Genomic DNA, 21,639 nt, shown 5'->3' on the forward strand with positions numbered 1-21,639 from the left:
GCCCTACGAGCAACCATCTTCAATTGCGGGTAACTCCACCAGACTGTATCGCTATATTTCTCGCTAAACTTTCTAGAAAACGGGGAGTCTTCGATGAGATATACCCGGATCTACATCCATAACAGTCAAGCTCGAGATCTCGCAATCGCTAGCTGACGCACATCACGACCCTAAGCCGTTCCGAGCTCGAGGAAGCATACGTATCGGTTGCTTGATTAACAATCAGAAAAGGAGGGGGATATTGGAACTGCAACTGTTCTTAAAGAGGTCAATTGAAGCTTGAGAAGTCGATATTCAATACATTTCAACATCAACTCTCAACCTCCTTCTACACACTACATCATCCACCCACCTCGTCCTCATAATCCCATCTATCAAAACCACCACCATACACGCAAGATGTCCGCATCCATGCGAGCAGTAGGTTCGTACACACTCATCTCCCCCAAAACCACCATCCGCACCACAAGTCACTAACCACCCCCCTCACCCAGAAATCAAAGACGGCAAGGGGCCGATCGAAAACCTGTACATCGCCTCGATCCCCAAGCCGGTCCCCACCAACGCCCAAGCCCTCGTCAAAATCAAAGCCTTCGGCCTCAACCGCATGGATCTCGTGCAGCGCGAGGGCGACTACCCTCTCCCGCCACAAGCACCCAAGACCCTGGGCGTCGAGTTCTCCGGCATCATCGAGGAGCTCGGCTCGAGCCCCGAGAAGGGGTTCCAGGTCGGCGACGAGGTGTTCGGGCTCGCGTACGGGGGCGCGTACGCGGAGTACATCGCGGTCAGCACGCACATGCTGGTGCACAAGCCGAAGGAGCTGAGCTGGGAGCAGTGCGCTGGTATCCCTGAGGTATGATATCCCCCCCTCCAAAAGAAGAACCAATCCGACTAACTGACGACCTCATAACAGACCTGGATAACCGCCACCCAAGCCCTCTACCTCGTCTCGCACTTCACCCCCGGCAAGTCCATCCTCTGGCACGCGGGCGCGTCCTCCGTCTCCATCGCCGGAATCCAACTCTCCGTCGCCGACGGCGCCTCCGCCGTCTACGCGACCGCGCGCTCCGACGCAAAATGCGACTTCGCGGTCTCCACGCTCGGCGCGACGGCAGCCTTCAACGCCAAGACGTCCGACTGGGCCGCCGAGGTGCTGAAAGCGACAGACGGCAAGGGCGTCGACATCATCATCGACTTCGTCGGCGGGGAGTACTTCGCGCAGAATCTCGACGCCGTGGCGCGCGACGGGATTATCGTCAACTTGGGGTTCCTGGGGGGTACGAGGGTGCCTGACGGTACGGACATTGGGGCGTTCATACGGAAGAGGATTACGTTCAAGGGGAGCAGTTTGAGGAGTAGGGACGAGGTGTATCAGGGGAAGTTGAGGGATCAGCTGGTAGAGCATGCGCTGCCGAGGTTTGTGGACGGGCGGTTTAAGGTGCTGGTTGATAGGGTGTTTGACTGGGAGAGGATACAGGAGGCGCAGGGCGTGCTGGAGAGGAATGAGACGACGGGGAAGGTTATTTGTACGATTTCGTAGTTAAGGTATGAGGGTCTTGGGAGGGGGTTTGAGGGGATTTGTAGATAGTGGTTTGGGTGTGTTGATGGCTTATGAATAAATATATGAATATATGTCTATATACACATGTCTTTGATAATGGTGTTTATGTAAACACCTATATGCCTTCAACTTCCATGAAATGATGTAGGCTATGTATGCCAAGTATACTATTGGCGAGATGCCTTCCTATCATGTAGGTAACATGCACAGGTATTGGACTGGGAGAACAGGGTGGAAGTGATCGGGAATCCAGCAAGCTAACATGATTTTATTTCATTTGAAGTGATGTAAATTCGGCAGAATGCTAACAGTGGACGGCTCTAACGCACAGGATGGTCATTTACATAGCATTGGTAACATATCCACAAAGCATGGTTCACAGGGCATGGTATAGCACAGAACGTATAGAACAATTTGATCGTAAATATGCAAGATGGTGATTACAGCTGAAAGGGTATCTAAAAAAAAACATAAGGAAACCTCTCACAACCCACACCCATGTAGACACCGTCTCCCAAAATGGAAGCGGATATGCTTTGCTAGATTATGCTTTCGGGAAAATAAAACGCTTCTGACAAGATCTGCGCGTCGAACATCGTTAAATATCCAAAGATGGTAAGAGAGTCAAGAGATTCGTTAAGCGAGGCCATCAGATCATTACCCATCATATCGCGAAGCGAGCAATGCAAGGGCCATTGACATCATCATTACACCGGTTCCTTTTCCATCGATTCGATGGTCTCGAACGTCTATGTTTATCGTGAAAATTCAGGTTTTGTGGCCTTGTTGACAATAGGCGGCGGTCCATCCGTGTCGGGATATGGTAATGGAGCACCTGGTGGAGGCCGGGGCCTTGACACACCTGCTGGGGGCAGCACGGGTGGCCCGTTGAGTCGTGCATACTTTGAGTTATCTGATTGCAAAGGAGTCTTGGGTGGCAGCGGCGGTGGGCTCTGTCGGTGGACCTCGGTGAAGCTCAGACTTGGAGAGCTGTGTATGGACGGGCGATCGTCTACGTGGAATTGTTCGTCTGAACGGCGATCCGAGAAGAGCTCGCCAGAGTGGCGAGGTTGGACGTCGCCGTTGAGTGGTTGCGGATATTCGTCTGAGGAGACGACGAGGAACTTCTCATCTGAAGGGCTTCGAGAGTGGGCGGGGTGATGCTGGTTGTGTGCGTATAAACCTGGCGTGACATCTTCTGCTGGTAGCTCTACGGCGAATGTCGGAGCATCAGGAATACTGGGTAACGGCCGCTGGCGATAACTATTTGCGTCTCTTGGGTCTCTCAACGTAGGCGTACCGTTCGCCCTTTCCCGCTCTGCGCGTTCCCATCTTTGCTTCGCACGGTGGATGCGGGCGAGTTTTGCAGAGGCGTCCAGATTCTTGCTCTGCACGTCCTGCTCCGAGAGGTACATGCGGGTGTTGGTGCTGATCTCCGCCAGTCGATTCCACTCGTTCATGCCGAACTCGCCCACTCCAACATTGACATTGAGACGGTAGTAATGCTCCGGGTTCACTTGACGTTTGGCCAGATGGTCCTTCATAGATTGGTGAATCTTTTCGCAATCTTCAATCTTGCCGATCAACCTCCTCCTGGCTTCTGCAAAGTCGCCAACGCCGCTCGAAACAAAGTCTTCCCACCAAAGGTGCTGTTGTTGGGTCGTGCCCTCTGGTCGCTTTCCCGTTCCAATGCTGATGAAGACGCCGACTTCGCGACCGGGCCATTCGTTGCACACGGCTTCGTCGAGGATTTGCGGCGCCGGGTTGTACTTTCCCGCACCTTCGTCCAGAAACACGGATTGGCCGACCTGAATTGGTTTGAAAGCTAGGGCGGTGGCGCAGGTTGCGCGACCGGCCTGCCAGATGGTCGCGTTGGGTTCAATGGCGGGCTCTTTGCGGGAGTCGTAGGATCGGAGGAGGATTTGTCCGTTGCCGCCCTTTTTGGAGCCTTTGTATACGGCTGTAACGGCGCTGAGAGATGTTAGTTCATGCTGGGAATGCTAGGCCAGCCATTGGGATCATTCACTCACGTCTTCGTTCGTTCTTCCCGAACGTCGTACAGCCTTGCACTCGGATTGCCCCACTTCAAAGCGGCCATGCGCATGTTGACGGGCGTCATTCCGATCTGGCTGTACCTGCTGGCAGTGCTCGGACTTCGATGGACACTGCCCATGGCGCTTCCAGGCGTCATGGGCGTCTTCAAGTCCACACTGGAGGACATTGCATCGGGCGCATCGTTGCCTTCATCGTCGTAGATCGTATGCTCGCGCACGCACTCCATGATAGCTTCCTCCAACTTGGAGGCTTTGAATAAGGTGGATCGGTAGGGTATGCCGGCGAATGTCTTGTCCGTCTCGAAGACTCTCTTCGTCATGCGAACGTACACGTCCTTGCAAGTGTCCACGTCGAGTCGCAGCCTGCCCAACATGATTGCGATCAACCCTCCGGTGCCCGTGCCTGCAATCAAGTCGAAGTGGTCGCATGGCTTGGGAATTTCGTGTCGCTTAGGCGCTCGTCCTTCTATTTCGACAAATGTTCTGTGCATCAACTCTTGCAAGATAATTAGCATAGAGTAGCCGCGCACGCCTCCGCCATCTGTAGCTGAGTTAGTAGGTGACATGTGAAGAGCCGAGGGGAAACGAACCGAGGGAGAGGATGCGCAGCGGTGGACCTTTGGTTGTGTCCTTCCGTCGAATGCCGCTGTTCGCCATGGTGAAGAAGAGTAGAGAATGCACAGAGTCGTGGTGGAGTGGCGGCGACTCCGGCGTGGTAAATGGGAGAGCAGAAGAGGGCGTGCAGACGTCACAGGCCGAGTCAAGCGCACAGTCAAGCGCACAGATGGCGGGTGTGTGACAGGTGGAGCTGGGTGGTGTATGCTTCTAAGACGCAAGACTCAAGACTCGAAGCTCAAGACTCACAACAAAAGATACAAGTGGCAGTAAGTGTGAATAGGAAATGAAGTGGAAGAAAAATGAAGGGCCGCGTAACGGTGAGGTGTGAGAAAGGATGTTTAGCGGCGTAGCTGGGTAGTTGGGTAGTTGGGTGGGTGGTGGTGGTACTAGTAAGCGGTGGGAAGGTGGAGGGACGGAGTGTGCCTGGTGAGGCTGACGGCGAATGGGTTATTAGGCTTTGAGGAGGGTTCGGCACAGTAGGTGTAGGTGTAGGTGTAGGTGTAGGTACACAGTAGGTAAGAGGTACGGAAATGCGGAGGATCCTAGCTTGTAACTGAGGATGAAGCGTGGGTGAGGAGGGAGTCCGTAGCCTGGAGGGTGAAGATCCGTTGAAGGATTATTGATGATGGTAGTGGTGGAATGGAGGAGAAGTGCTTGGATGTGAAGGAGAAACGATTGTGTTTGGAGTGTGTATAGTATAGTATAGTATAGTTATTGTGTACGGAGTGCAACGGAATAGTTAGTTGTGAGTGTAATAGTTTAGTGAAGAAGTGTTGAAATAGAACGTGAACCACGGAAGGTACGGTTCAGTACGAGGAAGGTACACAGCGGGAAGGTGCAACTGCGGCGACAACTGGTGGGAAAACGTCACTGACGGGGCCCACCAAGTCCTCTAACTCTAACTAATACAATACATTGAAGTATCTTCAGCTTGTCTACCCACAAGAATACATAAGAAATCCACAAGAATACTACAGAAACCATCGGGCACTAACTACTCGGTACCTAAATTCATTATCCAGTCTACCTTGGATCAAAGTATTATTCATTATTCCTCCTCGTTAGTCGTTTAGTTAGTTACATGATGTTTGGATACCGGAACAACAGTTCGCTGTCATTTCTAGACTCTAGTCACACAGACTGTATACATGCCCAATACATACACACGCACATTATGACTCCCCACCGACAAGGTCATCAGCAACGCCATCGCCTTCGCCATGAGAATCAGCATCGGTATCTCCAGCTTGGCCCTACGACTCGCCGCCAGTTCCCTTGACATTCCCTGGACATTCCCTGGACATTCCCTGGACATTCCCTGGCATTTTGGCCTGCTTCGCCACACTTCGGCCACACTTCGCCTGCTCTCCACTACCTTAGCAACCAACCAACACTTCCCTCACCGCACCTCCCAAGAAGCAAAGTGACCATCCAAGTCACCTCCACTCTATGACTCCATGTGCCACCATCATTCATCCTGGTATGCACCTCCTCGTCTGCGTGAACCGCCTCAACTCTACCCAACTCGTCGCCTTTCCATTCGGTCGCCCATTCGGTCGTCCGGTATAGATCGTCCGTCCCTGCGCCGGCTACGCGCTGACCCGCCATCGCCCTCCTCCCAGCTCCCAGGGACCGACCAACCAACCGACAACTCACCGTTACGAGGTACTTGATTACCCATTTGCCATAACGGTCATAATTACTTGAACGATGCTCGTGACCTCTTTCGCCTTTCTCACCGACTACTTGTACTGTGCTCGCACATCGGGTTTCAAATGTAGATGTGATTGACGACTTTAAGCATTGCACATCATGTTTCGCCTCTCTACATTCTGCATAACGGTTTGTCTATCATACACTGCTTCATCGCGAAGTCCGAACGAATGGTCGGTCGGTTCGTCCTAGGTACCAGTAGTACCTCCTGGTAGGGCGAACATACATCTTGCTGTGAACATTGAGTACTCGATACATCGTAGTATACGTTACGGGACTACTTGTATCATCGACCCTTTGAGCTGTGCTGTATTAATGCATCTAGGTTGTAAACATTCCAACTGCTAATTACTTCAACAAATAGTTGACGGTGTCTACAATAGGATATACATCAACCAAGACTGGTCTAACTTATTCCACATCTCGGGTATGCATCCGTCCTTATGAAGTTGTGACGAATCTATAGCGACTCGATCGCGATACCCACTTGATTCTGCTTGGAGCATTGTTTTCTTCTCTTCAACTCAATATGGAATCTGTCTCTCAAGATTCGAGACGGCTCTTGAAAGAAAGAAGAAAAAACAGCCCAGCAATACCAAGCTGTTAAGCTACCCCGCCAATCCTATTTCTCACTTTGTTAGCGGAGCCGCGACTTTGCCCAGTCCTTCCCTCGGTCTTGTCTAATGTCACTTGCCGAACACGTGGGCCAGATATGCTCTCGGATGGCGCAACCGATATCTCCAAGACTTGCCAAAGGCGTGCTATTGACATGATTTCCCTTTTCTTTCTCGCTTGAACAAATAGTCTTGTGCAGGACTTTTATATATCTTCGTCCTTGACCAGCAATTGTACGATTGCCAATTCCGTAATTCCAGACAATGGCTCCCTCGTGGGATCTTGAACAGTTCTTCGAAGGAACTGACGAATTCCTCGAGAACTCCGTCAAATACCTCGTCCGGAATCCACTTGTCGCCCTTGCGATCCTAATCATCATCCACCTTGGTATCTATTTCCTTTTGAGGACTCAACCTCCGTCTCTGCACAAGTTTAATGATCTGAAGATCTCAGAGGTAAGTTGGCCAATCTAGCAAATCGCCATTGCGCGATGCTTCAACATGCTTCATACTGACTCGCGTGACCAAGATCTATGTATATCCCATCAAATCGCTGAGAGGAGCGCAAGTCTCCGAAGCGGTAGCCACCAAGGATGGATTCGACTATGATCGTAGGCGTCTCAAATCCCATCTCGACCATGCATTGCTAACTCCCGATCCCCAGGCCGATTCATGCTCCTCAAAGTTAACGACGACGGAATCTATCAAAACATGCAGGTCTCACGCATACCAGAAATGTGCCGCTTCCTAACCAGCATCACGCTCCCATCCGAAGACTCCAAGGACTCAGGATCCATCAACGTCGAATTCACCGCGCCGGGAAGCTCCAAAACCAACTCCATCACCATCCCCCTCGAACCCGACACCACCACCCTCCCGACCCTCGAAGTCGACCTCTACACCAGCAAAACGCAAGCCTACAAGATGCCCTCCCACATCAACGCCTGGTTCACCACCTGCTTCACCTACCCCGTCGTCCTCGCCTACCTCGGCCCCCACCGCCGCTCCGTCCTCTTCACCGACCTCCAACCCACCAAGTCCTTCCTCCCCCCCTTCTCCCCCTTCACCAAGACCCCCCAAATCGGCTTCGCAGACTGCGCGCCCTTCCTCCTCATCTCCAGCACCTCCGTCGCCGACGTCTCCTCCCGCCTCCCCGGGGCCCTGCAAATGGACCCCACGAAATTCCGCCCCAACATCATCCTCTCTGGCGCCGAATCCGCCTGGGAAGAAGACTACTGGTCGCGCATCGATATCTCCGGCACCATTCTCCACACCTCGCACAACTGCGGCCGCTGCGCGAGCCTCAACGTCGACTACAACACTGGAAAGTACGGTACCGGGCCCGAGGGGACGGTGCTCAAGTTGCTGCAGAAGGACAGGCGGATCGATATCGGGACGAAGTATAGTCCTGTGTTTGGCAGGTATAGTTTCTGGGATGAGGGGAATGGAGGGGAGAGGAGGTTGAGGGTGGGCGATACGGCGAGGGTTACGAGGTTTAATGTTAAGCCTACTGTTTTTAGTGAGTTTTCTTCTCCTTGGGCGAAGGGCGGGGAGATGTCGAGTTGGGGGACTATTGCTAATTGTGTCTATCAGGTTGGAAAGCGCTGCAAAAGATGTAGATCAATCAGTCGATACTCACATCAAATAAAAAACAATCAATTCCTTCCAATCTATCCGTTCAGAGAATCCAGTGACGTACCATCTCACTGTCACTCAAAGACAGCGACGAAGATGAGACTAGGAGTAGCATGTGCTTGTCCCCTCTCCATCGACTAACCCACTGAAAGAAAGAGAAGGGGAGTGAACTTATGTGACTGCGAGGATAAATCAACGGTAGCGAAGGCAGAAGATCACTTTCAATTTCTTAGTACTTATAAAGCGGACGAACAAGATGATGATATGAGGGGTGGGATGGTGGAGGACGTTGAGTAAGAGTTGGGGAATTATAAGATCACGATGCTAGATGAGATGACACGAGGAAGGACAAGGTAAATAGTCATAGTCATTGGTTTCAATTGTCAATTCATAAATAGCCCTCGCCAAAAATCTTTACATTAAGCGACTGTCCTTTTCATCCACCTCCCCCCAAACAAAAGGAAAAGTCCTCCAAAACAATAGGAAATCAATTAAGGATGGAGAATAGCACCAGGCGCGAGAGTACAATACAGTCTCGATCGCTATAGCCGCCCGGGTGTCGTTTGAGATTTTTCGTCAACGCCTAGGGTAGAATAGGAACATAGGATTGTTGGAACCCCCCGATGATAGTATGGTAGGGCACGAAGTAATTCACCAGAAAAAAGGACCGTTAGAAACCAGAACACCTGGGCAGGCAGCGCCCGCCCGCTCGAAAGCTCGCTGGAAAAACATGTGACGTTAGGGTATCGATACAAGGAAAGTTATGCAATGCGGTGTATTGCAACGTATTGAGAGAAGGCTGTACGCAGGACTGCGTCGAGATGTGCTTGTGGCTTGTGCGGCTGGATGGGGCAAGATACGGTGAAGTTGGGTATATATTGGAAGCCTGGAACAGGAGTTTGAAGCCCCCGTTTGTCAGGCCGCGATAGGCAGCCGTGAGCGAGGAGTGGATGGAGGAGTGAGACAAAATCTTCACGGCGTGATCGCACAGTCGGATGCCCGTTCTTGGGATCGACTGGAACGTTGTACGGATCGTTGAGCCCACTATCCGCGGCGAAAGCACATCTCTACGACGCCTGCGGGTCCTGTAAGGGATGCGCGTTGTCCACGGGGAACGTCGTCGAAGGGCTGACGTGCTGAGAGTTCTCGGGAGAGTTGTTGGGAGAATTACTAGGGGATATCGACTTCGAAACGATATATAGTTCGGGAAAGGAGTTGAACAGCAGTCGTTTCCAGTAGGCGGTGGAAGGGAGCCCGACGTTGGCGAGAGAGGACTTCAGTGTCGGCTTCTCGGCGTACTTCTTTTGGTCCTCAGGCATCATGAGATCCTCGCCGAAGACCTCTAACCTGCTGTTGCCTCTCGGGATGGGCTTCTTGGTGACGCGCATATACTCTAGGTTGGGATCTGTACGGGCGGGCGCCCTCAAAGTCAGAAGGTGAACAATGATACATCAACCACGGGTGGTGGTGATGCTGGTGGGTAACATACCGTGGTCTAAAGCCTTACACAGATCATGCTGTGACGACACCTCGAGCGCTTTTGAGCCCGAGCGATACTTGTAAACCAATATTTTGGATGTGTCGTCCTCGTCTAGACCGAACAGCGAGCTCGCCTTTGACGAGGACGTGGAGGAACTTTTCCAAGTCATGGTCATGAGTGTACTGTGGTTGAGATAGTGACTATTGCGACGGTGACGGTGGACGGTGACGATGGTGGAGATGTGATAGCGATGAGTTGACCGAAAGCAATGAACGGGGCTGAAACGGAGGTTACGTAGGGCGTGGGTTCGGTGTGCGGGCGTGGAATATATTTGTGGACGTCGGGAACGTTCTGTTTGGAATGCGAATTTACGGACAATAGTTCTTTGCCTGCGTTTGTATATGGGCGGCGGAAGGTGGCAGAGCAAGCGAAGTCTGGTGATGAAGGGAGAATGGAAACGGCGAGAAGATGGCGGCGTGAGCGGACGGAGTTAGTTAGAGTTATGGTAGGGTACGGCAAGGCAAGGCAAAGGCGATGTTGAGGCAAGCGGAGGACGTGGAGTGGAGTGGAGTGAGAATCCTGATTCAGAGTCTGGCTTGCTGAAAGAACAGCAGAGCGTCACGATTGAGGCGCAGTGACTAAGAGTTTGTGTCGCAAGGGATGAATGAATGGAATGGTTGGATGATGATGAATGGGTGGATGAATGGAAGGCATTGGGCGTGGGAAATGTTGACCAATGGGACGATTGTATTGATCGGTGGATTTGTGACACGACCATCCAATCACAGTTAGGCTGAGAATGAGAAAAGGCCAGTCCAGACGACGGAGACGTTGACGAATGACGAATGTGAAATGGTGGCGTCGTGGCTTGGGCTGTACTGTGGCTGGTGATGATTGTCATCTTCGGCATTCACCGATGGGGCTATGTAGGAAGACGAGATGGTCGATTATCAAGATCATTATGTTAGTTCTTTCTCACTTCTCTCTATTACGAGTTAGTAATCAACACCGATGGATGCTACCAATAACCTCTGATAACCCTTAGGCTCTACCTCTGCCTTTCATGCCTGGCATTTGCGGTTATGATAAAGCCGAATTGGGAAATAATGAAAGTAAGCAGGAGAAGATGACCTTCCGTGTGACAGACAGAACGTGACGGATCAATCTAGAAGGGTAAGCAGTTCCAGGCATATCTTCCACAGCCTACTGCGGTACTACCTACGAGGTGCCTACCTACACAAGATCTAGTCACTCTGTGGTCGGTACGGAGTACGGACGACACCGTGACTACTCCAGAGGAGGTTCCCAGTGGGCTCCAGCCTTGCGTGATAACAACCCACAAAATTTTCCTCGCGATGTAACGATCTCTATTGGCCTCATTTCCATCAAAGGCAGGTAAATAGAGGTTATGCCACGCAAGGGGTAACGTAACATCTACCGAGTACTCATGTATGGTACCGGATGACTGTCGATGTCAGGAGTCACCAGTCACCCATCATTGAGTCGGGCGAGCGATCGACTCTTTATACGGGGTACTGGTGCAGATGACTCTTCTCTTCATCCATAGTCATACTATTCCGTAACTGATCGGTAAATACATCATCGGTCTTGTGATGAGCACTGCCGCCGTGGGAAATTAGAATTTTGGCAGGGGAAATGTTCAGGATCACTCACAAACCTGAGGCAGAAAACATCCTACGACCACCTTGTGTATGCTGCTGCCTACAGAAAGTATGAGTATGTTGGCTTGATGATTAGGGTTTCAACAATATTGTACGGAGTATGGCGTACTGTGTCCCTAAGTAGATGCTCGTAGTACACACTAAGGCGGCTACAAACCGTGGTTATGCGGCGGGTTGAACCGATTGCCGCTGATGGGTCCGCCGCCCCCTTCTAATGATCGCTTGTGAGATGCGGGAGCGGGATGATCTCATCACTTAAAATCCCCCAGTTGCGTAGCACAATACTACAACTCCCCTGAAACCTCCTACGATATCTGACTACCTAGGTATCTGTTATGGAATAGATGGGCAAAGTTTGCTTAGGATTGGAATGGATGTCTGAGAAAATGGTCACCAACCCAAAGGCATGCACTAAGATACCTGTCTGTAACCCATAGTACCATCATGAAAGCAAGCTGTACGGGTATCTATACCTACACTTGGACTAGTCGAGGAAGGCACTCGTAGAAACGAAAAGCCATTTATATCATTGCGAATTTGCGAAACATAGGCTGGCGCATTGTGGCGGAGTTCGAAGACGAAAACCGAAAAACGACAAGACTCAACCACCAACATCCACACAGTATGCGCAAATGCTGAACTGCAAATGCACTGCGCATCAAGCTTGCAGACCCATACTCAGCTCACCGCCGGACCAATAGAATAAAGCGAAAGAAGGGGCAGAGGCGTCGGTGAACCAATTAGGGGGTGAGTTCTGCTTTGTCGCTCTATGCTTCTGCCTCGAGTTGGCGTCCTGGACCCCAAAGTTTCCCATTAAATGATTATATTGCAAAACAATACTCCGTAATGTGGGAGTGGAGGGATCTTCAAGGAGGGATGGGATGGAGAGAGGGCACTGCAACGCGCGCTCTTCTATCCGACCACTCTACTACTCTACTACTCCTCCCATCACTTTCTCTCCGCGATCAACCAGCAGCCACTCCCGCCCTCTCCCACTACACCTCGCCCTTCTTTGCTAGTTAGTCCATTACAGCCTGCCCCGTGAGGCTCTCGCATCTCCAGTGGCATTGTTATTTCCAGCCTGTTCCCCCCCTACCTAGCCTTCGTCACCAACCTTACCCTTCCTTCACTTGCCTGTTTGCTTGCAACTTAATGTCACCGTTCCTATAGTAGTCGCAGCAGCAGCACATACGCCCTAATCTGCCGCGAGCACCCTCGCAAATCAAACGCCCTGAATTTCGCAAACACCATAGACAAATAACTAACAACCACCGCGCCGCTCAAGATGTCCGGCCTGCTCGAACCCCCCACCGATTCGCCGTCGCGGCCGCTCTCCATCATGACCACGGCCACGTCGGCCACGACAGCTACGGCGGCAGACAAGACTGGAGCTACGTGGGCGAGGACAGTCACAGAGGAGAATGCATGGGATGATCTCATATTAACGCTGGGTACGTGCCTTCCCCGTCGCGAATTTGCTGGCCCTGGGTGGTGCCAGCGTAGTCTCTGCAACATATCGAAGCCTGTCTTGATGCGCAGAGTTACGTTTGGTGTCGCTGCGAAAATACACTTTTGTCTGGGCTTGAACTATTCATGAGGAAACATCAGCGTAGGGTCTACAATACATTCAAGCCAGTCTTGGTGATTGGGCTTGCGTTTGGTGTCGCCTCAAGAATACATGATGGTCTGTTTTTAAACCATTTATTGGCAGTACCAGCGTAGCCTCTGCAACGCATCCAAGCATGCCTTGATGATTGGACCTACGCTTGGTGTGTCCGCGAAAATGCATCATTGTTCGTTTGAAGTGTTTATGAGTATGTACTAACTAGACTACAGATGGCGGAGGTATCAGAGGCTACGCCAGCCTTCTCATTCTACAACGCCTGGTACATGAGATCGTCGTTTGGGAGAATCGACTCCAGGAACAGGAGGGACCAGTTAAAGGCAGCACGCGGCACACTTTCAACGAGGACGAAATATTACTATGCCACTACTTCGATTACATGTACGGAACGAGCACGGGAGGACTGATATCGGTGATGCTGGCGCGATTGCGCATGACGGTGCCACAATGCTTGGAGATATACAGACAAGTCGGGGAGGATTTATTTGGACACCGGAGGAATGTCTTGCCATTGGCGACAAAGTACCACCACAAACCCCTGGAGAAAGCGGTGCAAAGGATAGTGAGGGAGTTCTGCAAGCATCATACCGATTGCGATGGGCACGACTGGCATCCATGGCAGGGAGAAGAGGCTGGTTCAAGCCCAATGGTCCACACGGAGAGAATATGCCAATCGATATGTCTCACCGCGACCCACTCCGGCCAAATTGTTGAAGCACATCTTCTGCGAACCTACGACCACCGATACGATCCTAACATCGCCCCAATGTGGGTTACTCCATACAACGAAGGCGCGGACAAACTCAGGATCTGGGAAGTCACTCGAGCCACATCAGCTGCGCCATTCTTCTTCGAGATGCTGGAGGCAGATTTCGGGGGAAAGAATAAGATGCAATTCAAGGACGGCGGCATCCGAGAAAACAATCCGTCGTATGCTGCGTATAGCGAGCATGCATCTCTGAAGGGCGACGAGCATGAGCCTGCGCTCCTACTCTCTATCGGTACCGGACGCCCGGATATGTCGAACAACGATGGATTTGCAGCGGCATGGCCAGGACCTTTTAGCAAGATGTCGCTGGTGAAGAAGTGGTCGAACAAAATGGCCGTCTTCAAGAATCTGTTGATCAAGTACACGGAAGGCGAGAAGCTTCACCAAACGATGAGGGCTATCGCTAGAGGAGAGCATCGTTGGTATAAGAGGTTGAACGTCGACGACGGTCTTCAGGATATGAAGCTTGATGACTGGGAGAAGGGCCCGTGGAAGAATCCACAAACTGGAGAACAAAAGGAGGTTTCCGGAGGCAGCACACTTTCGAGGATGGAAGAGGCTACCAACAAGTACTTGACCAGAGACGAAGCCTTGCGAGCACTACAGGAGTATGCACCACCAAAAGTGGTCCTGCAACAAGTAGCAGAACGACTTGTACGCCATAGGAGAGCGCGCGAAGCCACCAAGGACAGCGATCCAAAGCGATGGCAGACACACATGGGGCAGTGGCTTACGGGAAGTCTGAAGGACGAAGATGCTATGGTAGTCCCAAAACCGCCCAAAGCCAAAGACTCCAAGCTACAAGCGCCCTCGAGCAAACAAAAGACTCCTTCGACAAGTCAAGGAGCCAATAGTCCCAAGCCATAAGCTTCTCTGACCTGGCGACTACTTGCGTAGCACTTCCAATGGTCACAACATGGGACCTTTGGTCGGCTCTACAGCACTTTCATTTTCGGCATCTACATCACCTGTACATCAGCATCGGCGCCCGCGGCATATACCATTACATTCGATTTCTCAACATTACCCCAAGCATGATTTTGCATAGCCAAGCATTTCTTTCACCCTGCATGCACCTGGCATCGTTTAGCGACCATCACAACAAATTCTGTGGCGAATGAATACGGCGTTTAAAGGTCTTTGATTTTCTACTTTTCACGGGAGACATAGTAAGGGGGAAAGGGAAGAAAGTGTTATACTGTAATTTTAGGTTCAAGATGATGGGTTTCTGGAGAATATGGAGAGAGATTGGTAGTATGGAGGAGATACAATTTCGATTCATGTCACATTCATGATTGTTTCATCCATACTAAAGGGCTTGTGACGAGCTCTTGCGCCTCTTGTGATGTATTCGTTCAGTGAACGGCCAACACAGGCAATGTTATTGCACGATGTACAACCAACCTTCCATAGTCAATGAATCTACCACCCGCGAATCGAGATTTGTGTATTATAGTTGACCTTTTCTTCAGTGCCTACGTGATACCTGTAACCAACACATATACCTCTTTATTCTACTTGTATCTTGCCTTCGTTGTATCCTCCACCACTTGGCTAGACAGGCACTTCGCAGACACATAACGCGAGACAGTTCAAACCAAAGGACGTGTACCTAAATCTATATCGTGAATCTAACACATTCCCCCTCCCCCTTCCCTCTCATTCCTTCCCTCCCCTACTCCACACTCCTCTCTCCCCCTCTACACCACCCCCTTAATAACATCCCTAAGCAACCCCAACGCCTCCCCTGCAAACCCCACCATATTCCCCTCCCTATCCCCCCTCCCCGTCTCCACCTCCCGCGTGACCGTCTCGCCCCCCTCCCTACTAACAGCCAGCGCCACATACCCCGGCCTCCTATTCCTCGCCTCGCCCCCCGTCGGCCCCGCGGTCCCAGACTCCCCTATCCCATACGTGCTGCCCAGCGTGGTTCGCGCGTGCTCCGCGAGCCCGGCTACGATCTCCGGCGTCGGGCCCGCGTAGGAGGATATGTGGGCGTCGGTCCAGCCGCCGAAGGCGAGGCGCGAGGGGAGGGTGTAGAGGGTTAGGCCGCCGGCGTAGTAGGATGATGCGCCGGGGTAGGAGAGGAGGGATGCGGAGATGAGGCCGCCTGCTGCCTGTTGAAATTTGTCAGTTTCCGAAATGCTTAGTTATTGTAAAAAGGGTGATGGGGAGGATGGGAGGAGAGTGGAGGGTTACGGTTTCGGCGACGCAGACGGTTTCTTTACGGTCTTTGAGGAGGGTTGCGATTTCTTCGATTAGGGGGCGGAGTTCGGGTGGGGGGAAGGAGGACGGTGGGTTTGGGATTGTCATGATTGCTTCTTGATGTTTTCTTGAGTGGAGAATCAATGGTGTGAGGAGAGGGAGGTGACTGTTCGTCTTTCGAGGTTGTGTTGTTGTTGCTTGTTTCTTAGATTAGTGAGAGGAAAGGAGATGTGGTATGATCAATTGTTGCACTTTCGGGAGTGCAGATTAGGAAGATTAGATAGTTGTGGCTTTTCTGACAAATGTAGCTCAGGTTGGGCCGAGGATGTACGTTAGAATGGGGAACAGAGCTCTTATGTCGTTGAAGTGGTGGAGGTGGTGCTGTTGGGTTAGTGACGCAATGTGGGGTAGCTTCGGTATGGAGCTCCATTTGAAGCTCCCTAGATCGTTCATGTTTCACAAGCTGTTTCCCACAGCAGCTGTTTGACTCAAATCACTAGCAGATATAGCGTAACTGACATGTGTGTGGCCAAGTCGGACTCATTTCGATCATTACATTTTCTATATATACCAAAACTCCAATCTACGAGCTAGCCGGGAGCTGGATCAAGTTCTTGTTTGCATCGAGGTAGTACCAGTGGTCGTACTGCTCGGGCCTGGGAGCCGCGTCCTTGACCTTGCTCTTCTTGGGGACGTCGTACTTCTTGTGTGCGTCCTTGCAGCTCACCCAGCTCTTGAGGTCAGGGTTGCTGGTCTGCTCGATCCTGATCTTTCCTGGGTCCTCCTTTCCGCTGACGAGATCCTGCCAGTACCTGTTGCTCTCCTCGATGGTCTCGACGATGAAGCTGGCGTCTTGCCATTTGTCGCCGATGATGGGGTTGACGGGGTCTCCGCGGGGCACCTTGTAGTAGGTGAACCAGTCGTAGACCTGCTGAGTCAGGTTGGGACGGTACTTCTCGAGGTCCTTGAAGTCGTTGACGAGGGGAGCGAGAGGGTCGTTCACGTCAATGGCGAGGACCTTCCAGTCCGTCTCCTCGCTGTCGGCCATGGCGATGCCGCCGAGCACCTTGACCTTCCTAACCTGGCCAACGTATCCGTTGGTCTCGCTGATATCGATGACGTCCATGGGGTCCTTGTCGCCGACGAAGTTGGTGAAGTTGTGCTTCACGTTGGGATTCTCCCAGGTCTGGGGGATCGAGCCGTACAAGAAGGGGTAGCTCTTGTGGGGCCAGACGCTCTCGACGAAACGAGGCTTCTCCTTCTTGTCGTCGTGGAAAATCGGGTTGAAAGGCTCTGGGCGACGAGTCTCAATCTTCGCGTCTGTCCAGCGGGGGATCTCGACGACCATGGAAACGACGTTTTTGTTCTTCTCGTCGGGGTAGATGGGAACATCGTGCCAGAAGGAGATGACCTCTCCGTTCAGCTCGAGCCAGATACGCCAGTCCTGAGTGCAAGTGTGAGGAAGATGTTGTACTTGAAGTAAGAAATGTGTTGGGAGAACTTACAAGAGTGTTCCTGGCACCAACCTCACGAAGGCTGAGCTTTTCATAGTCGAAAGTAGCACACTCCTTGGGGACCTTGGGAGGCTTGTCCTTTGACGGAGCGGGAGTTGCAGCGACTGCAGCAGCGCACGCGAGCGTGAAAAGAATGTTCTTTGCAACCATCTTGATTGTTTGAGATGTCTCTGAGCCCTGGTTCAAATCCCATTGATCATCCCCTTCTCTTTATACTTTATTCCATCTCCCACCCTCTACACGAGCAGCGCGGCATCGCAATCCCATCCTATTTCCACAAAAGTGCTATATCCACAACACTTTCCTCATTCCGAACAACCCAGAATGATAATCATGAAGCCGACTCTGCGTGCCAAGAGTCTCCTTCCCAATACAACCATCGCACACGTGAGTGTAGGAGTGCAATCCAGCTACTGAGAGCGCTCGAAGTAATACACGTGGGCTTGGGATGTCCTCTTAGGGGAAGGTGGAGTTCGCATCAATCAAGACGATGCTAGCAATTCCGTTGCTGGGCGCCTAGACGAGCTTGTAGACTAAACACTACAGAGGAAATCAGTGGATTACTTGTACGGGAAGTTTGTTGGAGACAGTGGGACGCGGAAAATCGGCATTTCCGAGATGAAGACCATGCTAGGAGAAGAGAGAGATATCCAGCAATTGATGGATGTCTTTGCAGCCATGTCGCTGGTCGTAGTTGTTCAAAGTACCCACGTGCGGACTTTGTTGAACAGTTGTTCGTTCTTACAGAGCAACGCTATTTGCCTCAAGCGGCCCGCTTAGTCTATGCTCTCCGGCAGCGTCTGCCGAATAGGGCTGGATGTAGTATATCACTCGAATGCATTGCTACGGTATTGTCCCTCCTAGGAGTAATTCTCACTGTTGCAGTTCATTAGTTGTCGCACAGACTATTCGCGTAGTACGACGTATGCGGAGGATATGAAAAGCGTCATCAAATCTGGTAGGTAAGGAAATTTGCTATTGTTCTTGATGCATTCCGCTAAGCCTCTCGCTGCTCGTCCGAACGAGAAATTTTTCTTTCGCAGCCAAACGACAATATCTTGTTTCATTTCGCTGCCTTTTTATTGTAAGCTTCAGTCTCACTATTGTTCAATATTTGTTCCTGTGTGCATTGACCTGGCGTTGTGGCCATGAGATTCAAGTCAACAGGCCAGCAACCCACATCATGTCAATTCCATTGACGGACAACTTACATTATTGTAGGAACAAATGTACACTGACGCAGTGTCACACAACAGCAACAAGGCACCGGTGTAACTACAAATGGAGTTTCTGTTGACGGGCAAATCTGAGGGGCAAGGGCACTGAGCCATTGCTTCTTTTCTTGACTTGGATGGCCAAAGCACATAATCACGACAATAGAAGTGTTTTGATCAAAGTAAGAGCAAGGGAGAGCATAATTTGGAAGTCATGGTTGTAACTCGCTCTGTGCTCGCATGCATAGGCCACGATACTTCTTTGACTACAACACAACCCCTCATTCTTTGTTTGTAGGAGTCTCTTATCCCCATCATTGATTAACCAAGTCTTCGTACTTCAGTCCATCACTTGACATATCTACTTGGAGTTTTAACCTCGACCCTCACCTAGCAAACGACATCATGAGCTGGTATGAGATTGTCACTGTCAAGCAAAGCAACATCAGAGCTCATGGCCACCGACCTCTTCCTCGACGGCATAGCAATTGCAACATCCTAGATGACTCACGGCGTCCACTACTCGAAATCGTCAACTTTCCTCACAAACCCTATGGTCGACATGCTAGGCCTAGATCTCCCGTACCTCACAAACACCGTACCAACATCCATATTGAACTCTCCGACCCTCCACGACCTGTGCGCCACCATGATCGCCCACAATTCGTGCGCCGCCGCTCAATCAGTAACCCTCCCCCAGTCAAGAAGGAAACTCCAACCGTCAACATCATTTCCCACTCCGCCTCCGCTTTGAATAGCCGAGATGTCAAAGACAGGACCTACGCCGAGGGACGCTTAGACCAGGCCTTAAAGTTCGTGCCCACGGACGCCTACTACCTGTACACGATCAACTGCGTACACATGAAACCACCGCCCCAGCACATCTGCGATTCTTTCACGGGAACGGCCGAGATCGTGAAGCGTTCGGTCATGAACGATCCCAGGGCCAAAAATGCCGTGTAAGTTTTGAATCTTTTTACTGACGACACCGCCCAGAGACTAACTGTGTGGTAGGGAAAAAGCAGTCCACGACATCGTGGATGCACTCAAGAGGGGTCACTCCAAAGTCTGGCTCGAGTCACGCTGTGTCATGGGTACACATCGTAGCGTAGCAATTGCAGAGGTCATCGGCGAGGAAATCGATTCGATGGGTGTGAATGTTATGGTGCAGCATCCGCATATCAGAGATGCCGATTGGCAAAGGCGACGTGGCTGAACTTGATATGTCTTGATGGTTACTGCATTGGGCGACATTGGTGTTAGTAGGCTGTTTCTGTGTTTTGATCAGATGGATTGGTAATGGCATTGGAGCATGGACTTTAGTTAGGAAGCATGGTTGGGATCATTCTGTTTTTGGTCTAATGGTTGTGGTTCTGTAAGATGAACGGACGGTAATGTAGACTGTAAGCAATACGAACTAGAAATCCTTCAACGAGCCGAGTACCACTGAAACAAATATGTACTCAGAGTGAACTATATGCCTATACCACCCCCGCCTTCGCATACACTTCATCAATGAACTGATGCCTCTTGACAGCATCATCAAATGAGAATACACCGTGTTCCTTGCCCTTTCCATTCGCATAACTCTCATACAACCTCGCCACATTCCGTGAGTACAAAACCTCACTGCTGTGTCGATCCTTCTCGACAACCACCTTCTCCACCTCTTTAGATTCATGATCGAACACTTCGATACTAACATCGTCATCCGAGAGATGCAAATGAGAATTGCCCCCCTTCAGCTCAATCTGACCCTTCGTGCCGTAGATACTCCACTTCGACCCCTCCTTGCCAGCCCAAGCAGGCCCACCTCGAAGGTGATACGACATCACAGCCCCGGACTCAAGCCTCCCCTGAATGAGAACCTGATCATGCGAGCTTCTCTTGATATCTCTCAGATGATTTCCCTCCGCATCAACGATCTCGACATCCGGGTACGACACATCCAGCGTGGACTGGAACTCCTCCCACGGCCCCAAAACCCAACGAATCGACTCGAGCGAATGCGCCGCATACACCGTAAGTTGGTTCGCGCCAACACTTCTATCATTCATGTACTCCGTCTTCTCATCACCAGTGCGATCGAAGAACGTGGACGTCGCGTAGAAGTTGGAACTCAGCACTTTTCCAATTCGTCCGGCGCCAACCAATTCCTTGACTTTGTTGAGCGCCGGAGACTGCGAAGCCTGCAACCCGACCAGCGTCTTCACGCCATGGGAACTCGTCAGCTCCGCCAGCTCCCCAGCCCTCGCCGTCGATTTCTCGAGCGGCCACTCGCAGAAGACGTCCTTGCCTGCCTTGATCGCGGGCGCGAGAGCGTCGAAGTGGCGGTCCACGCGGATGGAGCACACGACGAGCTGGACGTCCGGGTCGGCGGCGAGGTCGGCGGGGGAGGCGTACGCTTTCGTAGTCGGCGGGAGGTTGTGGGTTGCGATCGCGGTTTGGGCGGCGGAGAGGGAGGAGTTGCATAGGGCGACGATGGTGTATTGAGAGGGGTTGTTGAGGAGCGCGGGGAGGTGCGCCCATACGGCCCAGGATTGGGTGGAGGAGAGGCCGATGATGCCGACTTTTATGGGGGACATGTTGGGAGTTTTTAGTTTTGAGGATGTTGATAATATAGTTAGTTACTAGTGACAAACAGCAAAGGGATGAGGTTCTGATTAGGGATTCAATTGAAGGTAGATATTGGTGAAAGTGGTTTCTATGGACTCGTGAGGGCTGGAAGAGCCTCTTATGTATTGTTTTGAAACATTGCACTGTTGCTAGATTCGACATAACTGTTCTGTATCTTATTACAAAGGATTGCGGATGAGGCTGCGGAGTGCATACGGAGGTGCGGAGGAGGATGCGGAGGGCTGATGTGCTTTGAAATACAATTTTATCAATCAGATATGGCCATATTTGGATGATTAATTTTCTACCCAATGACGGCCTTGATGCTTTGATGAATTGC

General features: G+C 51.4%; 9 protein-coding genes across 9 annotated transcripts; 4 read left to right on the top strand and 5 right to left on the bottom strand.

The window, feature by feature from the left end:
• Positions 1–15: 15 nt before the first annotated feature.
• On the top strand, positions 16–1,607 carry BU24DRAFT_375792 (putative quinone oxidoreductase). Its single transcript, XM_033524604.1, has 3 exons — positions 16–424; positions 495–853; positions 914–1,607. Exons 1-3 carry the CDS (start codon positions 400–402, stop codon positions 1,538–1,540), a joined length of 1,011 nt encoding a protein of 336 aa, XP_033380553.1. The 5' UTR covers positions 16–399; the 3' UTR covers positions 1,541–1,607.
• Positions 1,608–2,316: 709 nt separating this feature from the next.
• BU24DRAFT_465776 (FabD/lysophospholipase-like protein) lies at positions 2,317–4,272 on the bottom strand (the record flags this gene model as incomplete). Its single annotated transcript, XM_033532306.1, has 3 exons — positions 2,317–3,532; positions 3,592–4,156; positions 4,206–4,272. The coding sequence occupies 3 exons, from the start codon at positions 4,270–4,272 to the stop codon at positions 2,317–2,319; spliced, it is 1,848 nt and encodes a 615-aa protein (XP_033380554.1).
• A 2,264-nt stretch (positions 4,273–6,536) lies between these two features.
• Positions 6,537–8,358, top strand: BU24DRAFT_397149 (MOSC-domain-containing protein). The gene is made up of 4 exons (XM_033525333.1): positions 6,537–7,016; positions 7,090–7,171; positions 7,225–8,079; positions 8,154–8,358. Exons 1-4 carry the CDS (start codon positions 6,825–6,827, stop codon positions 8,177–8,179), a joined length of 1,155 nt encoding a protein of 384 aa, XP_033380555.1. The 5' UTR covers positions 6,537–6,824; the 3' UTR covers positions 8,180–8,358.
• A 904-nt stretch (positions 8,359–9,262) lies between these two features.
• BU24DRAFT_352838 (uncharacterized protein) lies at positions 9,263–9,844 on the bottom strand (the record flags this gene model as incomplete). Its single annotated transcript, XM_033523752.1, has 2 exons — positions 9,263–9,600; positions 9,685–9,844. The coding sequence occupies 2 exons, from the start codon at positions 9,842–9,844 to the stop codon at positions 9,263–9,265; spliced, it is 498 nt and encodes a 165-aa protein (XP_033380556.1).
• Positions 9,845–12,990: 3,146 nt separating this feature from the next.
• BU24DRAFT_272572 (FabD/lysophospholipase-like protein) lies at positions 12,991–14,732 on the top strand. The gene is made up of 2 exons (XM_033522604.1): positions 12,991–13,126; positions 13,194–14,732. The coding sequence occupies exons 1-2, from the start codon at positions 13,108–13,110 to the stop codon at positions 14,615–14,617; spliced, it is 1,443 nt and encodes a 480-aa protein (XP_033380557.1). The 5' UTR covers positions 12,991–13,107; the 3' UTR covers positions 14,618–14,732.
• Positions 14,733–15,459: 727 nt separating this feature from the next.
• BU24DRAFT_322760 (uncharacterized protein) lies at positions 15,460–16,045 on the bottom strand (the record flags this gene model as incomplete). The annotated part of the gene is made up of 2 exons (XM_033522946.1): positions 15,460–15,867; positions 15,950–16,045. Coding segments are annotated over 2 exons (504 nt in total), but the record flags the coding sequence as incomplete, so codon positions are not given.
• A 493-nt stretch (positions 16,046–16,538) lies between these two features.
• Positions 16,539–17,619, bottom strand: BU24DRAFT_353854 (inorganic pyrophosphatase; the record flags this gene model as incomplete). The annotated part of the gene is made up of 2 exons (XM_033523793.1): positions 16,539–17,399; positions 17,461–17,619. The coding sequence occupies 2 exons, from the start codon at positions 17,617–17,619 to the stop codon at positions 16,539–16,541; spliced, it is 1,020 nt and encodes a 339-aa protein (XP_033380559.1).
• A 1,469-nt stretch (positions 17,620–19,088) lies between these two features.
• On the top strand, positions 19,089–19,899 carry BU24DRAFT_465782 (uncharacterized protein; the record flags this gene model as incomplete). The annotated part of the gene is made up of 2 exons (XM_033532307.1): positions 19,089–19,642; positions 19,698–19,899. 2 exons carry the CDS (start codon positions 19,089–19,091, stop codon positions 19,897–19,899), a joined length of 756 nt encoding a protein of 251 aa, XP_033380560.1.
• Positions 19,900–20,164: 265 nt separating this feature from the next.
• BU24DRAFT_485640 (NAD-P-binding protein) lies at positions 20,165–21,268 on the bottom strand (the record flags this gene model as incomplete). The annotated part of the gene is made up of 1 exon (XM_033533392.1): positions 20,165–21,268. One exon carries the CDS (start codon positions 21,266–21,268, stop codon positions 20,165–20,167), a length of 1,104 nt encoding a protein of 367 aa, XP_033380561.1.
• Between the last annotated feature and the right edge of the window lie 371 nt (positions 21,269–21,639).

The sequence above is a fragment of the Aaosphaeria arxii genome (genome assembly GCF_010015735.1).
Source record: "Aaosphaeria arxii CBS 175.79 unplaced genomic scaffold BU24scaffold_8, whole genome shotgun sequence".
In the NCBI taxonomy this organism is placed as follows: Eukaryota; Fungi; Ascomycota; class Dothideomycetes; order Pleosporales; genus Aaosphaeria; species Aaosphaeria arxii.